Source organism: Macrosteles quadrilineatus, unplaced genomic scaffold, assembly GCF_028750875.1.
Source record: "Macrosteles quadrilineatus isolate MER2022 unplaced genomic scaffold, UCM_ALF_1.0 Scaffold_2__2_contigs__length_208266976, whole genome shotgun sequence".
Taxonomy (NCBI): Eukaryota; Metazoa; Arthropoda; class Insecta; order Hemiptera; family Cicadellidae; genus Macrosteles; species Macrosteles quadrilineatus.
In genome coordinates, this window is record NW_026542595.1 from 75513168 (window position 1) to 75534137 (window position 20970).

The window sequence follows — 20970 nt, forward strand, 5'->3', positions numbered from 1 at the left end:
AGCAAATAAGCAAAACTGTGTTTTGCTAAAAATTTCAAATAATAGTATAAGGGAGAAAACAATGTTGGCAGATTAGACTTGCAGTGCAGACTAAGCAAACTGTCATTTGCCTAGTTGAATTTTCACTAAAATATTTCTTTAAAATTGTTAGATTATGTGCATGCCCAGTCATGTTCCTGTGCTCTAAGCCTTAGAGTCTAAGGCATAAGGTAGAGGGCATGGTAATAACGTGTTCGGCCAGACTCCTCTGCCTCTGCTCTATTGGTCAGCTCATGATGATGATATGAACGGTCATGTTTCGGTGCTCTAATGGTGTAGAGCATGATCATGTGCTCAGCCATGCTCCTGTGCTTTAATATGGTAGCGGTAAAGCATGATGATAATGTGCTCGGCCATGCTCCTGTGCTCTAATATGGTAGAGGTAGAGCACGATGATTATGTGCTCGGCCAGACTTCTGTATTATATTTGGTAAAATTAAAATGATGATGTGCCCGGTCACGCTCCTGTGCTATTTTTGGTCAGAGCGTGATGATAATATGCGTAGTCGAGTCACACTTATGTGCTCTATTTTGTCTGAACGTGATAAATATGTGCGTAGCCACGCTCCTGTCTCCATCAACTCTTGCTCCTCACTATTGACAACCTACTCTTTCTGTTGACAGTCCTTGTTTGTTTGGTAGATAAAACCTTTTATCTCGCATAACGGAATAAGCCTTTGTCGTAATAATTGGCCAGCAAATAGATTTATTTGTATTGGGCAATTAATTGTTGATCGATAAATCTAAATATCAGGGCCGAGACAGTAGTAGATCAACCTAAAATGACCGGTAAAATATCGCATGAAATTTTTCATCAGCGATAAAGCATTTTAAAACATGTTCTGTATAGTTTATGTAGAGCTTAAACTTGCTCTATTATACATGCATCATCGTTATGTATGAGTTGAAGACAATTTCAAGGAATGTTAATTTTTGCAACGATTTAGTGCTTTTAATGTTGAAACAATTACTTGTAAACTACTGCTTGTCATTAAGAAGCAGGGTTGTTGTTGATGAGGGTTGTAATCAAAAACACTTGATCAACATCAATACACTGAAGCGTAGCGTAACAGGAAATTAAACACGCATCAACACAGGCTAGGGGGTACCGATTTCCAATTTTAGAACCAAAATTCATTTAAGGGTCTGAAGAAATTTAGAGCTAAATAAAGACACTCCGATGGCCTACCCCAAATATACATGGAACCGTTACATGTTCAGTTATGACAAGCATCGACCGCCGAGTAAGGAAAGCTTTTAGTGGTCGTTGACTTCCCACTGAGCCTTGGCGGCGAAAGTGAAAATCACGGAACAGGATACATAATCGTACATGTAAATATCTCGGCGGGAAACGATAATGGCCGCCGAAACTGTGTGAACTCAACGGAAGCTATTGTTAAGTAGCTAATCTATTTTAAAGACCATAATACTGCAGTTAAATTGAACGATGGAAATCAAAAGACCTGATCAGAATTAAAATACGTAATCATTTTAAATTGTTAACCGTATCATAATTTCGACAAAATTGCAGCGTTTGAAACTTTCTTTACATATACTATTTTATGAGACTGCATGCACGTATATTTAAGAGCATTTTAAACGAACAGTTAAATACAATAAACACTCCGAAAATTAGCTAGATGATTAAAGGTGAACACCGCGTTTAAGTTTCGCAATAAATACACTTAGAAAAATTGTGGTAAACATTTTTTTATCATTGAGTAATTTTTTATTGTTTTCACCAGCTACTGTAGTTTTCTGGGTGGGTTTTTCTCGTTGTGACAAATTTTACATGTTTTTTATCTCGTTATGTTTTACGTAATTTCTGACCCAAGGGCGGGATCAGATCCCGAAATGTCGCGAAAACAATGTAGCAGTTGCAACAAAGAACAGTTGCAGCATACAACAATGCATCTTAGAGGTTATCTCGGCTGCACGTGTGTTGATGGCTGCTGACTAGGAGCTTCATTGATAACACAGGCAGTCAGAGCTTATCAGGGGTTCACCAGTCCCAGTATAGTACTGAACGTACTGAACTTGCAGTATAGATAGTCGGGGCTATAGAATACATAGATAGTACTGTACTTGCCAAATCACTAAGCCAGCTACACACTAAAGTATGTTACCTACTTTCAGAAACAGGCCACGGCGACATGGAATCCGGTAGGAAGCAGGCTCTCAAGTAGCGACATGAGTACCGGTACACTTTTTACTCTGAATATTGTGCTGAAGAAGTTCTAGAACTGAGCAGAGAGCAATGAAAGGGTGTCTGATAGTGTTCGGCTGTATCAGAACCTTGCACAATAGCACAATGCATCGGGACAAACCATTTTTTATCTTTATCCGAAAACCTACTCCTCATCGCCGGTTTGGTGCTCATAACCGAGTCTTGATCAGAGTTCATAGAATACCATACTCAACCGTCCTTACTGTCTTTGAATTATATTTCTTCGCTCACTGCTCGGCACGATGTCTTATTCATTACAAAATCCGATACAGTACGTTACCGCCATCATCTTAGTAAATCATATAATGGAGTTACACGTTTTTTTGTTGATTTTTTTTATCAAATCGATTTTTTAAGTGGCAGGAGAAATTCAAATAAAAGTCATAAATTATGGTATAATTAAATTGAATTAGTGTCCCCAGCGCTTTAATAAATTGTAAATATCCTATAATTGTTTAAAGCATTTTTGGTGCGAATCTTATACAGTATGTACGCTTCAGTACATTTTCTAAGTTCGTGCGACAGAATCACGAAATAAGACTATCAACATTTAACCCCCTAACGGGATACCAAATAGGAATTTCTGGCAGCTTGAACTACAGAGTAATGCCAATAATCATTAGTCTATCTAAATGTACCAATTGTTGTCTTGTAACGACCGCTTAATCAGCTGAATCTCACGACATTATTGTTATGTCACAATCACAATGACAATGATATCTAAACAGTAAAGTGTTACTGTTTACGGCTTACTGCTTGCTTACTAGCGGAATACAATATAGTTGCGCAAGGAGAGTGAAAAATGGCTATACTTTAGGGTTGATTAGCATGTCGGGTGAGAAATAACACAGGGTTATTGTAATAAGTTTAAAAAAACGGACAATTCCAAAACTAAGTTTTCGTTTTCCGATTGTATACGGCTACTACTACGTTTTAGGTTAAAAATTAGTAACTCTATATTTAAAATTTTTTAGCTCTATTTTTTTGGTTATTTTAGGTTAGGTTACAACCAAGTCATAACCTTAATTTTAAATTCGGTCATATTGCATACTCGTATAACGTATAAGGTAGTCGTCGTGTAACGGAATAAGGTCCGGGTTTATTTTAAATTAACGTTTACCACAGAAGTCATGGTATAAGTTACACAGTTTTCAATTAAACACCAGCGTTTATATTTATATGATTTATTTAGAGTAAATGGAATATCAAAAATAATATTAGTCACGTTTACATTATTTTCAAGAGGTGGCCTATAGCTTACGCCTCATTGAAACAGATTTTTTATGAAATAACAATCCATTATATTTTTAATAATATTTGAAAAGACGTTCTACAAAACTAGTTCAACGAGGAAAAGTTTCATTGTTTTTCTGTGAACGGAAGTGGAGCAGCGGGTTGAGTAATTCGAGTAGAGAAAGTGGCGAAGCGAGTGAGTGATGTCTGATAAGAGATAACACAGGGCAGGGCTGTGTCCTGGGCCGAGGTCACATACCTGCGAGCAACAACCCACAAACAAGGTTGGCACGCAATACCCAGGAAGACGTCTTAGAGATGGTATAAGAAAAGGCGTTAACACAGACAAATAGAGTAGGAGTTGGAAGTTTACAAACCAAATCCTGAATTTTATCGGATAATTTCCCGAAATATTTACTAAAAAGACTTTATTTAAGTAAGAAAACACTTTAAAGTACTGAAAACATCTGTAGAGGGTTCGTAAAATTGCATAACATACAACTACCTTACTCAACCAGCAGCCCCAACTCAAGAACTATTTATAAAAGTTCTTCTACATTACAACCAATTGATAAATCTTCGCTCACTGTTCGGCAAGATGTCTTATTCATTACAACATCTGTGAGTTAGTGAATAACGTTAGCTTCTAACGTTTGTTGTCGTTTTTATGTAGGAGTGTACATAAGATTTAAAATCTACTAAAAATCAAAAAGTTTCTTTGGCAATTCTACACTTGGCTTATCACAACTCAACTGGTCAGAGTCGAGTGCAGATTGTCGATACGTAAATGTCATGTAGGTCATATATTAAAAGAAAACACGAGTACTAAACAAGCCGACATAATTTGACAGTTTTGCATATCACATGACACGTAGTTCCTAGACCTTGTTTGCCTATCGTATCTCTAAGCACCGTGTTAGCGTAGTTGACATGGAACGGTGCTTGAGTTCTTGGTACGCTGCATAAAACCCCATACGTTACGACCTGGATCCTCAGATTGGCAAATTAGTACACCCCCTTCCACCCTCCCCCTCCCCATACAGCTGATAACAGTTATCACATCCTGCGGACCTCCCACTGGTCATCGCCCTGTCCTTGACCATGTATCAAACATATGTACAGCGTGTTTCTAAAGTACTTACAAATTTTTCAGTTTCTAGACGTTAAGGTGGTGGACGTTAACCATGGTTTTTTTCTTAATAATGAAAAATTAATGTACGTAATTGTTTACATGTTGTAAACAATCATCTCAACGAAATCGTCATATCAAAGGATCATAATATAATCTATTTTTAGAACAACTGACATCCACTACAATGTGATTGTCAGTTTCGAATGTACATAACCTCCATTTGATCTCTACAGTTATAGTTTTGCTTTCACAATAGACATTGTAAGTGCAACGCCCGCGCCGATGGGTAACAGTGTCCGACCCACTTCCCAAACTGCAACAAAAACTGGGCCTCGATGGAATGCGGGATGAAATATGGGGGCGGCAGCGTTCTAGGTGACCGTTGTACCTCAGCAGTGCTGAATGCTCAACCCCAGGGGACTGCTGCATCAACAGCCTACTTCGACGTCCGCATCAGCAAAATCACCTGTGGTTCTTGTTACACAAGCCTCTGACAATGTCGTTAAATTGCTTAGTTATATAAAACACATTTTGTTGTTTAAAAGGACATTGCTGGTAATTCTGTTAACGTTCTTGGATCTAAGTCGCTTTTAAATATTTAGAGACATCCAGGAAAACATTCATGTCTTAAATTGTTCTTAGCTAAATTTGATTTTTTTAGCTAATAAGCCAATGTAACGTAAAGTTAGGCTCGAATAGAAACGCATACGTAATTCTTTTATATTTCCTTAGCAATGTGGGAATGTTCCTGAACGCCAGGTAAAATACGTATGTCCAGGGGCACTCCCATATTGTTAAGGGTAAGTGGAGTAGAACATGAGTAATGTACTTGGCAGAAATGAAAGAAGCTTGCGTTGAGCCACTTAACTTGGAAGACGATTAGACTAAATCGTTTTAAAAGTTTTCCCTGTCCAATATGGACAGTATTAATAGGTGATTAATGAAGTAGTAGATCATTAGTGGACTATGAGGATATGAGAGCTTAAAACTAATTCAATCTGCCAATGACAGTAAATTGTAGCAGTTAAAATTTTGGTTTCGCTAAATCCATTGTTTTTTGTATTCATCAAATTGGCACAATTTCAAACGCATGCACAATGTCAGAGTAGAATGTGGGTATTTCTAGCGATGAACTTTACCGCAGTCGCTGAAACTGACCGTTGTTGATGACTTACCGCCTTCGTACGTTTTGTCTTTTATACTTCCCGTACATCCCAACGCCGTGAAATTCTTTAGGCATTTTTATACACGAGCCTGGGAAGGTTTCTGTCCTATTACCGATCTTGAAATCGCCTACGGCTCTGCTGTCCACTCAAGGTTTAGTTGCATTCCCAGGAAACAGTAAGATTATAAAGCTTCACTATAGTAATGCTAAAGTTGATTCCTTCTTATCCTGATACTGGCTGTACTGGAACGAATTTTCTCGTGGGAAAGATTGTAATTGAAAGGTTGTATGATGATATTGGTTTAAAATATGATGCTTCGGCGAAGAGGAAATATTTTGATTAGTCCTGTTACCCAATATGATTGAGTACAACGAAGCTGTGTTAAATATTGCAATTGAAACAAATAAAGATCGAACTGTAGAAGGTGAGCTAGTTAGAAGCTCCCACGGCTGAACAGAGACGTGTGGCAAACACCCAGATACATGATCAGAATGTTGTACAACTCCGACAAGGTGATACTTTGCAAGTATCTACTGGTGCTGTGCAGTTGGGAGATAAAGCACGTCTCAATCCTTAGCTATACAAATTATCATTGGCTGTAAATACACTGTAAAGAACACATTCCTTTCCTATGCAACATTCATGGTTAGGTTAGGGTTTAAAAATTTTCGAAGGTTCTAAACATTAAATAGGCTAATGCTAATGTGACAAAAGATCCTAATTCAAAGCACCCTTAAAATCTGACAATGATTGACAGTGTCCGAAGATTTGGTTTCAGTCTGGACGCTAGATAAAAATTATATACTTCAGAAAGGAATCCTAGTCAACACAAGTTACTATATACGCTATTTTTATGAACATCAGCGAAAATGTGTGATCGGTACTCTGACTCAGTGTTTACACCATTGCCTTCTACTTTACTCGATGGTGTGACAAGTAAGATAATGATTGTGAGTCACTGTTTTGAACACTGGTCTGTACAATCAGTCCGAACATTGTTATACACGGTTTCCAAACACAGTTCCCAGTCTCAAAAGGGAGGAGATTCATGAGAATGCACGAGTGTGTGCTGTTCTGTGTAGTTTTACGTATAAGATTTATTAGAATAATGCCCCAAATTGTTATCTCAACATGCAACTTGAGATTAGAACAGCTGATCTTAGTCAGTAACAAAGCTACGCTACACAGATTATTTCACACCATTCTAGACTTGTCCTTCACTCATATTTGGGTTTGGGCACCTAAGCGGCGTCCCCATTTCAATGATTAATAATTGATGATTGATGAATGTTTATAGTGTCAACAGAGTAAATATGTGGTCTACATTACAGTAGCTAACATGCAATGTCATTAAATCAATAAGGGAATAAAATAATTATCGAATCGATTTTCATGGAACATTATCCACACATACATTATCTGGAAAGTTCTTGCATAAGGCCCCTATTAGCCGTGAGCAACATGTGGCGCAGCTAGTGGAGCCGCCGGTGTCGGACGTGTAGAGGGGCATGGAGTCAAATGGTGCCTATTAGCCGGGGGGAGACCGGTGGCGCCGCCGAAAAAGCTGCCCGAGGTGTTGCCGGGAGTGATTTTGCCCGGCAACATGTGTCACGACCGTTTTAGTGTCCAGGCAGTCGGGGGGCATTGCAGTATATGGAGCCTATTAGCCGTGGCCAACATGCGACGCCACAGACTGCGCTCGCATGCACTATTAACGTGAAAACGAAGCCTGTCACACAGTCTACATCGTGGTTTGAGTCGATTGAGACGTGCCTCGCCATATTGCTGTTATATTCATTAGTGAATTCGGTTCATTTTGTTTACCAGTGACCTTTTTAACAGTGTATTCTGTCCTTTTTGTGTCATTGGCGTTTTTAGTTGTCTTAGTTTAGATAAACAATGTCCAGTGCTAATAGTGACGTGCAAATTGTGGATGCAGTCACTCAACGTCATTTTGACACTAGAGTGTTGTGGTTAATTCCGCTGTTTGAGCGAGCTACGAATGTGTCGCGCGACTAGTGTACAGGTTCCAAAACGCTGTGGGTCACCGGCGGCTCCACTAGCTGCGCCACATGTTGCTCACGGCTAATAGAGGCCTAAAAGTCATTTCTATAGCTGATATGTAGGTCTATATCTTACGGTGGCTTCTGAACCACCATTGGTGATTGAAGAGATTAGAACTCATGACTCCAGAACCTCAGTAACTCGAGTCTTCAGATCCTCAGATCCTCAAGTCTGCTTCTCTAACAATTTTGCATTATGTTATGGTAATGGAAAATCTACATAGATGGATAGAAAAATATTTCGGTAATGTAATACACACACAGATGGCTCGCACTTGGGATAAGTTTGCAGTGCTTGCAATTATATGAAACACCACGCCCGCAACTGGTAGCACCAAAAGGTACGACGTATTTTGGTTTCAACGATCTAGCCAATTTCGACGATTCTTCCGTACCAATCTTTGGAAAATGTTCAAGTCCGGTATATGTAGATTCTAATGGATTTTTACCATTTATTTCTTCTTCTTTCACCAACATCAAAACTATAATAAAATAAAATATATGTCTGTATAATTGTATTCCCTCTTTTTGCTGTATACTAAAAAGTAAGCACGCTTTCTACAATCTTATCCTAAAAAAGACAATCCCATTTCATTGCTTTAAAAGCCCTCTTTGCTTGCCGGACATAAAGCAAACGTTCATATATTTTTAGATTTTGCAAAAGGACGAGAAAAATTGTTGCATTATCCAAAATCAAAGGAAAGTTGTTTACCTAGTGGTACTCGTTTCGGAGCGACAGTGACGGATCCAATCCCTGGCAAATAAAAAAATCATTGATGGACAGTTTTCTCTTGGAAGAGTTTAGTATTCTTTCTTGCAAAACTCCACTGACATCAAAACTATAAAAAAATCTATTGTACTCAGCAACATAATTGAGAGTATGAATGACATAAAAATACAGTAGCATTGTAAATCTAGTAACAAGAATTGTCAAAAAAGAAATACAATTCGGTGGATTAAATGAAAATTTCCAAATAAATAGGCCCTCAACCCGCAACAGTTACAAAAGTCAACAAAAGCGTTATGATTTATGCGGGTGTTACCCTCTGGAGACAAAACGATCGATAACAAGTAGACAATTTATTGCGGCAGTCAGTCAGTAGTCGGTCTATTATCGCGCCCGCATAGCAACTGATGAGGGTCGGGACCCGGGAGTCGCTCATCTAGCCGCCAAAATACTAGCAGACGATAATACGCGGGAAAACTCGCAGAAACAGTCGCTCATCTAGCCGCCAAAATACTAGCAGACGACAATATGTACAACAACATTTAATAAGGAATACAATACTTTATTAATATTTAGTGTTCACGAGTAGGTAGCAGGCTCGCAAGGCAAGTAATTGGGCCCAGCCGTCCTAATTCGGCTAAATCAAAAGCTGATATTATTCAGTAAAAAATAAAAAACAAAATTAAAAAAAAAAAACACACACACACACACAGAAGACAAGTCACTCCTATCAACATTCACCCTTCATTCATATTCAGGTTCAAATGCACATCAATGACTTAGTTGATTGATATTTTATGTAATGAATGAAATGCTACAATAAGGTGTGTAGTACTCCAGGAAACTATCACCTTCTCATGATCGCCCTCTGAAGCGTATATGCGTTATCACTCCAGTCTCGTATGAGGAAGTATAGAGTTCATTTGCCCGGAGTCAGTGCGATGCGATGCGCCATGATTGCTACGAACTGTTTGTTTATTCCGGAGGTTTGCTATCATATTTAATTAGCGATAAACAGTTTGACAGTTGCTATCACATCGCTCTGTGGCGTCGAGCGTCTAGAGATACTTCTAGACGATCAACTCCTACACCAGTTCCCTTTGGTTTTTAAATTTACTTAACATTGTGTCGTTTACGAAATTTCTACGAAAAATCTTCTTGAGATTCGTAGTGGTAATCCACAATCCAACATCCAACGCCAAACTCTAAGTAACATTTATAGGTGTTCAAAAACTTGGAAAATTTAATATTCCAGAAGTTTAAAAAAGAAAATGATGGTTCGATGAAACTTCCTCACACACAATTAACATAATGTGTAAAGTTTTCAATTATACACTTGCATGATCCCGTGATATACTTAAAATAACAGTTTTTAGATCGCGAAATTCCTGTGGGCCCTTTTTACAATTGGGGCTGATAGTATTCTATTATGATTTTTGTCGACTTATAATATTTTATGATTTTAGTTTAATGGTATCTAAGGCATTAGGTTACGATGATTACCTTCTTCCATTTTGAGCGGCGAGTCAGGCGGGCTGTCGGTGGAGGTGTTGAGGCTACAGTAGGAATGCTCTGTCTTGATGGGCGCCGTGCCGAGGGCGGCATCTGTCATGAGGCGGTCGTGTAGGATCACCTGGGGTTTGACATCCAGCAGGCCGGAGCTCCAGTCGTCGTCAGCGCCCTTGCTGAACACATCGCTCATCTGGAACAAGGGACAAACACATTAGTGGATACTAGAGAAGTAGAGAGTCCAACGATCAGAAAATGTTGGTCAACGGGGTGTGCAAAACATCAAACTTAGCGTGAAGTAATAGGCCAATCTAAGATCCAGATTTAGAACAGGTTGGCGTGAATTTCATTTGCTCTTAGGGATTGGGGAGCTATGAATCAAGGATACGACGACAAGAGAGGATAGTGGTGGATTCACACTTCATCAAATGTTCTACAATGGCGTAAAATACCGATGATTAAAATTGGGACGGATTGGGGCACATTTTGTATAGGTACTAGGAGAGAATACGGAGTTATCTGAAACCACGGGACGCTGACATGGTGCTTGGTGGTGGATTGATTACGTTCATACAATGTTAACAACAATATTACATACTACCAATACCGTACGCACTCCTCAAAACGCTTAACTCATGTACTTTTTATCCGGTACATTCAAACTATTTTGTGTTCAATAACGAGACTTATCCAGTTTATTTATCTAAAACTCAGGTAGCCTTGTGGACGTGATGGGAGCTTAGTTTGACCGCATGCTGAACTCTGTGTAGGAGGTCGTAGGGTTAACGAGATAAGAGTCATATCTACTTAATAGTATATTGGTACCAAAACTACGACATCAATAATAGAGTACAGCAAGGAGTTTCTTACAAACTCGCCATCATAGCGAAGCGTGGATTTCACTACAGTAGTATATCCACAGATTAAACCATTCTCGGGTAAGGACACTACTCAAATCTAGGCACTCGTAGTGATTAGTTAAATCCACCAAGACAACAGGAAAGCGAGAAATCTCCAAGTCGCTTATAGCGCCGGCAAGATGAAAAAGCAGCCGAAAATAACCAGCGGTGAAATTAATTGTGGAGTCTCTGGCGCGCACGATCATTATGGGACGATGAAGGACTCTGGAGTGGTGAGAAGTTGGCGAAGTCTGCGCTCACAGAGACACGTCACGCGGACAGCCTTCCTCAGCACGACGCAGCATCACAGTACAGAGTACAGAGTATCTAGCAACTAGCAACGGTACAGGATAAATAGTATCTAGCAACCAGTAACGGTACAGGGTAGAGTGTATCTAGCAACTAGCAACGGTACAGGGTACAGAGTATCTAGCAACGGTACAGGGCACATAGTATCTAGCAACTAGCAACGGTACAGGGTACAGAGTATCTAGAAACTAACAACGGTACTGGGTACAGAGTATCTAGCAACGGTACAGGGCACATAATATCTAGCAACTAGCAACGGTACAGGATACAGAGTATCTAGGAACTAACAACGGTACTGGGTACAGAGTATCTAGCAACGGTACGGGGCACATAGTATCTAGCACCTAGCAACGGTACAGGGTACAGAAGCTCTAGGATCAACAAGAAAGACTGCCAAGAATCAATAGAAAAATATAGCATTATTAGACAATCTCAAGCAACCGTAAATAAGACAGCACGTCATGATCAGTATAGGACGTCTACTATCAGAACTGAACCTCTAGTAATAGTACAGGGTTCTTCAGAAACTCATGAATCCATATGTAAAGTCCAACCAGCAGCGGTTAGGTCAGAGTACAGCACCTTGAGTATCAGTAGTAAACGTTTACATTAGTACAGAACCTGAAGCAACAGTGATAAGTTGGGAACATCAAGAATCAGTATGTAACGTCTCATATCAGTGCAGAATCTCATGCAACGGTACAGAGTGCAGCAACTCAAGGATCAGTTTCAAGGCTTAGGAAAATAAATGAATTAGTACACATACAGAACTTCTATCGTTACGGCAAAAATTCGGTCAACGATAGAGTACATAGCCTAAAGGATTTGTAGAGAACCGTCAGTATTGAACATTTTGCTAAGGTATCAAACCTCAAGCATCACACATAGTATTTAGCAGCAGCAGTGTAATAGCAACTAGTCCACTGTCAAATGTACACCCGTGTGCTCCTTGATGAGGCAGGTGTGGGAGTAGTCTTAATCTCTTCGTTTGACCTTTGAGAAATACAATTTCGATGGTGGCACTCTTGAAAATTGTGCGTTTGAACGCTGTGGGTAAAAAACAAAATGGCCGCCATTTAAAATGTTTAAAGTCAAATTCCATGAAAACCAGCTATTAAAATAAAGTTTTGAAACACATTATTTAAAGTCCTTTTTATTCCAAATCGAATGACACTTTATTTTCGAAAATCGGATAATAAATAAAAAAGTTATGTAACTTTTGTTATTAATGCTAATTATCAAAATGGCAGTCATTTTAACACCACAAAGTTAAATTCCATAGAAAATAGTGACAAAAACATTATAAAAGTTACATAAATTTTTTATTTATTATCCGATTTTCGCAAATAAAGTGTCGTTTGATTTGTAATAAAAAGGACTTTACATTTTGTGTTTAAAAGTTTTGTTTAAATTGCTGGTTTTCATGGAATTTGACTTTAAAAACTTCTAATGGCCGCCATTTTGAAATTCGATGAGCCTAATCAAAGATTTTTTCGGAGAATGTTAATAGTTTTAGACTTAAAGTTTATACCAAGTTTCATAAAAATATCTTCAAGGGCTATTGAGTTATGAGTTATTTTCAAAAAAATTCAAAATGGCGGATTACGGCTAAACTAAGCCGAAATCGAAACAAATTTATACAACATTTTTGACTTATTTTTGCACATAGAATCTGAATCTGCACAGTCCACAACGCTTTACTGAAACATTCTTTATTACTTTTTGAAATATTTAACTGTCCTGGGACATTACATCCACCCTGATTAATTTTATTTATGAAAAAAATAAAATTATGTTTTATGAAATAATGGTTGATCCTACATAAAAACTGTAATCATATTTTTTGTGCAGATTTAAAATAGCTACATTTTGGTATCAACAATTCTTTTGTAACCCTAACGGTTACTGATATAAGTAAGGAAAAAATGTGGTTCGGATTCCACTATAAACTGTAGGTCCCTTAGTTGCCATTAGCTGTTTGGGCTATTAATTAACAGCTGTGTCTAAGCAATGTCGGCCTTAGTCACTAACAAGACTACAAGATCGCGCCACTCATCCTACACTCATCTCCATTCATACTTGGCTTAAAATACCTACATAGTATGGTCGCCATTTCATAAGAAAGTATAAAGTAAAGTATAAAGAAAACAAGTTTGCGATGGCGGCCCATTTTGTTTTTTACCATTCGGCGTTCAAACGCACAATTTTCAAGAGTGCCACCATCGAAATTGTATTTCTCCAAGGTCAAACGAAGAGATTAAGACTACTCCCACACCTGCCTCATGAAGGAGCACACGGGAGCCTGTATATGTACATTTGACAGGGGACTAAACGACTGTAACACTATGATTATATTATAGTATAGTTATTCTAAACCATGCTTAAAACAGTTTTCAGAAGCGTAGCTAGAATTACCTGTCCATAAACTGTTTGGGAACAAAACCTCAGAGGACCCCAAGAAAGGAGGAAGAATGAAGCCAAAACCTCAAACCCCAAACCTGCAAATAAGATTCTATCTAACTCTCACAACATTAATTACCCCGCCTTGTCATTGACACCCGCGGCAGGTGGGAGATCGTGGCGGGGGGCGGGGCCTCGCCGGTGCCAAAATGGGGTATTGACCTTGACAAGAGCGTTAGCGAGGCCCCCGGGTCAATGTCCACCAGGACGTAAACAAACCCACCTTAGTTTTGCATGCATTCCACACCCCGACTCCGCGGGGGCCACTACAGTCTCAGGTCGTTCCTCCACGGACTGATGGTACCATAGATTCTTAGTAGACAACCACAGTAGTAGAGATCCACCAATCATCCATGCACGGGTCTTTTACAGACACGGGAAGAAGTACGTTTGGAAGATGACAACGATGAACACTTGAGATGCCTTAACATTTTATCCTAGACAACTAAAATAAGCCACTAGTAAATGAACCAAATAATAAATGAAAGTATTGAGGTACCCATGGATTTTGTTGCATCGATCGAGTTGCATGGCAAGTCACATAAATTCTTAGAGATTATTGCATTCTAGGGCCAAGAATATGTAGGGAGATTGATGATGATAAGAGGGATTGAACTTTGTAAAGTAGTTAAACTAGTTTATGTTTTCGATAATTAGGCTACTTGGGTTTGTAGAAATTACAAGCTACAGTAAGTTATAATATAGGGTTAATAATTAACTATACACATATTATGCAACGAATTCACGTTGGTTAGTGGTACGAGTTAAATGGTCGTTGATATTGTATTTAACAAGAAGATAAACCTCTTTATTTAGGCTTGAATCGAAACAAACAGAGCACGTGTTCAACTAAATACTTTACGTTAGTATAAATCGCAAGGAGAATGGAGCTGGCAAAATACAGTAGTTAAGCCAAAATATCAATACTGTAGTCGGACCAAACTATTAGCATCAGCAAAATACCATTACTGTATATTGAAGAAAATAAAAGTTTCAGAAGACAATGTGATGGCTCACGTATTTGCACTACCCATTTATCTTTGAACACAATCCATCTTCAGTCAGACCTAGGTGATCTACAAGGTCTAGGTATCATACAGGACCTAGCACTCTCCCAGAAAGGAAGCCGCCCAAGGAAGGGGAGGAGAGAGGAGAGTAAACAGGTGTAATGGGAAGGGAGAGGATGGGCCAGGGACCGGTCTGGGGAACGGGTTCCTACATTCCAACACGTCAATGACGAGGACATGCAAACACCGTCGCTCGACTACTGGCACCCTCCCTACTACTACAGGTAGATGAGAGATTGCCTCCTTGAGGGGCACATGCAAACACCATCGCTCCACTACTGGCACCCTCCCTACTACTAGAGCATGATACAAAGTTACACCAGATAGATGAGAGATTGCCTCCTTGAGGGGCACATGCAAACACCGTCGCTCGACTACTGGCACCCTCCCTACTACTAGAGCATGATACAAAGTTACAACAGGTAGATGAGAGATTGCCTCCTTGAGGGGAACATGCAAACACCATCGCTCCACTACTGGCACCCTCCCTACTACTAGAACATGATACAAAGTTACAACAGGTAGATGAGAGATTGCCTCCTTGAGGGGCACATGCAAACATCGTCGCTTGACTACTGGCACCCTCCCTACAGATAGAACATGATAAAAAGTTACAACGGGTAGATGAGAGATTGCCTCCTTGAGGGGCACATGCAAACACCGTCGCTCGACTACCTACCACTAGAACATGATACAAAGTTACAACAGGTAGATGAGAGACTGACTCCTTGAGGGGCACATGCAAACACCGTCGCTCGACTACCTACCACTAGAACATGATACAAAGTTACAACAGGTAGATGAGAGACTGACTCCTTGAGGGGCACATGCAAACACCGTCGCTCGACTACCTACCACTAGAACATGATACAAAGTTACAACAGGTAGATGAGAGATTGCCTCCTTGAGGGGCACATGCAAACACCGTCGCTCGACTACTGGCACCCTCTCTACTACTAGAGCATGATACAAAGTTACAACAAGTAGATGAGAGATTGCCTCCTTGAGGGGCACATGCAAACACCGTCGCTCGACTACCTACCACTAGAGCATGATACAAAGCTACAACAGGTAGATGCCTCCTTGAGGGTCACATGCAAACTCCGTCGCTCGACTACTGGCACCCTCCCTACTACTAGAGCATGATACAAAGTTACAACAGGTAGATGAGAGATTGCCTCCTTGAGGGTCACATGCAAACACCGTCGCTCGACTACTGGCACCCTCTCTACTACTAGAACATGATACAAAGCTACAACAGGTAGATGAGAGATTGCCTCCTTGAGGGGCACATGCAAACACCGTCGCTCGACTACTGGCACCCTCCCTACTACTAGAACATGATACAAAGTTACAACAGGTAGATGAGAGATTGCCTCCTTGAGGGGCACATGCAAACTCCGTCGCTCGACTACTGGCACCCTCTCTACTACTAGAACATGATACAAAGCTACAAAATGTAGATGAGAGATTGCCTCCTTGAGGGGCACATGCAAACACCGTCGCTCGACTACTGGCACCCTCCCTACTACTAGAACATGATACAAAGTTACAACAGGTAGATGAGAGATTGCCTCCTTGAGGGGCACATGCAAACACCGTCGCTCGACTACTGGCACCCTCTCTACTACTAGAACATGATACAAAGTTACAACAGGTAGATGAGAGATTGCCTCCTTGAGGGGCACATGCAAACACCGTCGCTCGACTACTGGCACCCTCCCTACTACTAGAACATGATACAAAGTTACAACAGGTAGATGAGAGATTGCCTCCTTGAGGGGCACATGCAAACACCGTCGCTCGACTACTGGCACCCTCCCTACTACTAGAACATGATACAAAGTTACAACAGGTAGATGAGAGATTGCCTCCTTGAGGGGCACATGCAAACACCGTCGCTCGACTACTGGCACCCTCCCTACTACTAGAACATGATACAAAGTTACAACAGGTAGATGAGACATTGCCTCCTTGAGGGGCACATGCAAACACCGTCGCTCGACTACTGGCACCCTCCCTACTACTAGAGCATCATACAAAGTTACAACAGGTAGATGAGAGATTGCCTCCTTGAAGGGCACATGCAAACACCGTCGCTCGACTACTGGCACCCTCCCTACTACTAGAACATGATACAAAGTTACAACAGGTAGATGAGAGATTGCCTCCTTGAGGGGCACATGCAAACACCGTCGCTCGACTACTGGCACCCTCTCTACTACTAGAACATGATACAAAGTTACAACAGGTAGATGAGAGATTGCCTCCTTGAGGGGCACATGCAAACACCGTCGCTCGACTACTGGCACCCTCTCTACTACTAGAGCATGATACAAAGTTACAACAGGTAGATGAGAGATTGCCTCCTTGAGGGGCACATGCAAACACCGTCGCTCGACTACTGGCACCCTCTCTACCACTAGAACATGATACAAAGTTACAACAGGTAGATGAGAGATTGCCTCCTTGAGGGGCACATGCAAACACCGTCGCTCGACTACTGGCACCCTCTCTACTACTAGAGCATGATAAAAAGCTACAACAGGTAGATGAGAGATTGCCTCCTTGAGGGGCACATGCAAACACCGTCGCTCGACTACTGGCACCCTCTCTACTACTAGAGCATGATACAAAGTTACAACAGGTAGATGAGAGATTGCCTTCTTGAGGGGCACATGCAAACACCGTCGCTCGACTACTGGCACCCTCTCTACTACTAGAACATGATACAAAGTTACAACAGGTAGATGAGAGATTGCCTCCTTGAGGGGCACATGCAAACATCGTCGCTCGACTACTGGCACCCTCCCTACTACTAGAACATGATACAAAGCTACAACAAGTAGACGAGAGATTGCCTCCTTGAGGGGCACATGCAAACACCGTCGCTCGACTACTGGCACCCTCTCTACTACTAGAGCATGATACAAAGCTACAACAGGTAGATGAGAGATTGCCTCCTTGAGGGGCACATGCAAACACCGTCGCTCGACTACTGGCACCCTCTCTACTACTAGAACATGATACAAAGCTACAACAGGTAGATGAGAGATTGCCTCCTTGAGGGGCACATGCAAACACCGTCGCTCGACTACTGGCACCCTCTCTACTACTAGAGCATGATACAAAGTTACAACAGGTAGATGAGAGATTGCCTCCTTGAGGGGCACATGCAAACACCGTCGCTCGACTACTGGCACCCTCTCTACTACTAGAGCATGATACAAAGCTACAACAGGTAGATGAGAGATTGCCTCCTTGAGGGGCACATGCAAACACCGTCGCTCGACTACTGGCACCCTCTCTACTACTAGAGCATGATACAAAGTTACAACAGGTAGATGAGAGATTGCCTTCTTGAGGGGCACATGCAAACACCGTCGCTCGACTACTGGCACCCTCCCTACTACTAGAGCATCATACAAAGTTACAACAAGTAGACGAGAGATTGCCTCCTTGAGGGGCACATGCAAACACCGTCGCTCGACTACTGGCACCCTCTCTACTACTAGAGCATGATACAAAGTTACAACAGGTAGATGAGAGATTGCCTTCTTGAGGGGCACATGCAAACACCGTCGCTCGACTACTGGCACCCTCCCTACTACTAGAGCATCATACAAAGTTACAACAAGTAGACGAGAGATTGCCTCCTTGAGGGGCACATGCAAACACCGTCGCTCGACTACTGGCACCGTCTCTACTACTAGAGCATCATACAAAGTTACAACAGGTAGATTAAACACATATGTTTCAAAGTGTTAACAGGACAATCATCATATCTCAAATTCCGTATTTAGTAGTCAGCTAGGGGTAGCCCTTACCTACTTTACTTCTAGTCGTTAAATGCAAATTCGAAATCTACCTCTATTGGTAGTATATTACTTTTATCTAAAGAAATTGTAGTTTAAGGTAAGTCAGGTTTTTATGAGGGGCAATCTCCTCTATAATAATTGTACTAAACACTAAAAAAACATATTTTGAACAGTTCATGAGCTTGTCAAGAGTTGTTAAATCGGACACTTAGGTTTTTATGTTACACAACCGACGGTGTTTTGCTAATTTTAGCTGTTATTGTTTTTAAGGTAGGGTCAAGTGGAGAAAGTAGAATTTTTCTCCTAAAACCACTAAAATTTTGTGAACGGAGTATAGTAGATCGATGACGCAACAGAGAAGTAATCTCCTGTCTAATAAGTTCCCTTCGCTCCTCACCTAGACGCGCGACGTGCAAGCATCTTCCTTGTATCACGGCCTCTCTCTTCTCGTCTCCCACTCGCTCTGCTACGACAAAAACGTCTCCTGGGGTTTATGAGCTATTGTGCGTCCAGGAAAACCTAAGAGTGTAAGGATAATAGCCTGCTGTAGTCGAGACAGCCGCATGTGCATTCTCCCAGGACCCAGCATGCAACAGTGCTGAACTGAGGGCTTGGGTAACACGTTATTGGGAAAAACTGTTAACCGTGTGTCAGTTGCACGGACAACAATATTGTCTACTGAAACAGACATCAATAAAAGTTCAGGTGATTATAAAAACATATTTTTAAAAACTGGAATTCGAGGACCGACCTAAGGTTATCTGCCGGTAAAAGTAAATCTGACAAAATTTTAGCAGTACAAATTCTAAAGTGGTAGCAAAACGGGAGTGCCGATGGAGACCTGTGGGGGTGCGTGCGTTTAAAGGGACTTGACCTGGTCTCCATCGGCACTCCCGTTTTGCTACCACTATAGTTCCAAATAAAGCAGTATGCTACATAATTTGTATTTTGTAATTCTATATATTATGTGGAAAATAAATATATTTTTTCATTCATTCAGATATAAAAATATGTTATGATTGCGAGAGCCTCAGATAAACCAACAGCGAGAGCGCCTTCAGTAAAACCGTTCGTTGTAGTCTCCGGCAGATACGGACTGGAAACACTTGTCTTATCGGCGTTTGGCAGGTAAAAAGTTCAACATTACAAAATATAACACTGGTTAAAGATTTTACTTTGTTTTTAGTTAGAATATTTCGGAAGCATAACTTTTAAAAGATGTGCTTCAAACTTTATTATCATTTTTACGATAATAAGATTAAAATGTAAGCCCTAGTACATTATTTTTTCTTTAAAATGTATATACCTTAATGCCGGTAATTAATTGAGAACACAATATAAGAGCAATATAACTATAATTTCAAGATGCATACATTTAACCCCGATGAGCACTCCAAGCCCCAAAGCTCAGTGTCCAGCAACTTTACGCGTATCGTGTCTATCACTTTGCACGTGAGTGTTGGTGTTGGATAGTTGTTTCTCACACAACTCCCCCGGAAGGATGGAGAGCGTGTACAGGTCCCAGGTCGTGCCGTCTCCATCGCACTTCGATTGGCGAAAGTCAGGTCCAATTAGCAAACTGCACGTCTGCGCAGAGATGAAGATGCGCCCACGTCGCATTCCTGCATGCGCTGCATAAAGTATACTGCATACTGCATACTGCATACTGCACGGCGTTTGCTGCATACAACACGTCACGTAATGCAGTAACATAATACGTAATGCAGTTATTAATTCTGCTCAAAACGATTTTCTCGAACTATAAAATGTATTAAAAAATGTTGTAAATAGTTCAACAAGACATAGCCTTTATTACGGTGTTGTTATGAACTAGTCGTGTTAAACAAAAACGATTGCCTTAGATTAATAGATTTGTCTTTTTTATTAAGCTGATTGACGGTGTGATATGAAATATCGGAAGAAAATTATCCGTTTCACCAAATACATAGAGAAGATATCAGGAGCCCCCAGTGAGCCAAATGCGAGTATAGCTTATAATAACGTTTATTATTTTTATAGATAGAACTAGGAAACCCACTTGGCTCAATGAGTCACATTAAAAGAAACATAACATTGATGAAAACTTTGTGCTTGAATTCGAGAAATTGTAGTAGAATCCTTAGAGTTGCTTGAAGGTTGGAAGAAGAGTGCACTGTAAAATTCATCGTGCTTCATTAAACTATCTTTTAAAACCTACCCAAAAGCAATATCTGATAGCTAACATGAAACTAAAACTCATTCTATATAAGTATTTACATTGGTTGAAATGTTTACAGTACCTAAAAAAATACACATAAATACTGTTTATATTCTCATGGAAC

General features: G+C 40.5%; 1 protein-coding gene across 2 annotated transcripts in view; it reads right to left on the reverse strand.

Moving 5' to 3' along the window:
- LOC128986112 (cyclic AMP response element-binding protein A) overlaps positions 1-20970 on the reverse strand; it is a 94424-nt gene that overhangs the window by 12991 nt on the left and 60463 nt on the right. For both annotated transcript variants that reach the window (XM_054406255.1, XM_054406256.1), the window contains exon 2: positions 10091-10289. In XM_054406255.1, coding sequence (XP_054262230.1) covers positions 10091-10289 — 199 coding nt within the window. The remainder of the gene's footprint in view (positions 1-10090; positions 10290-20970) is intronic.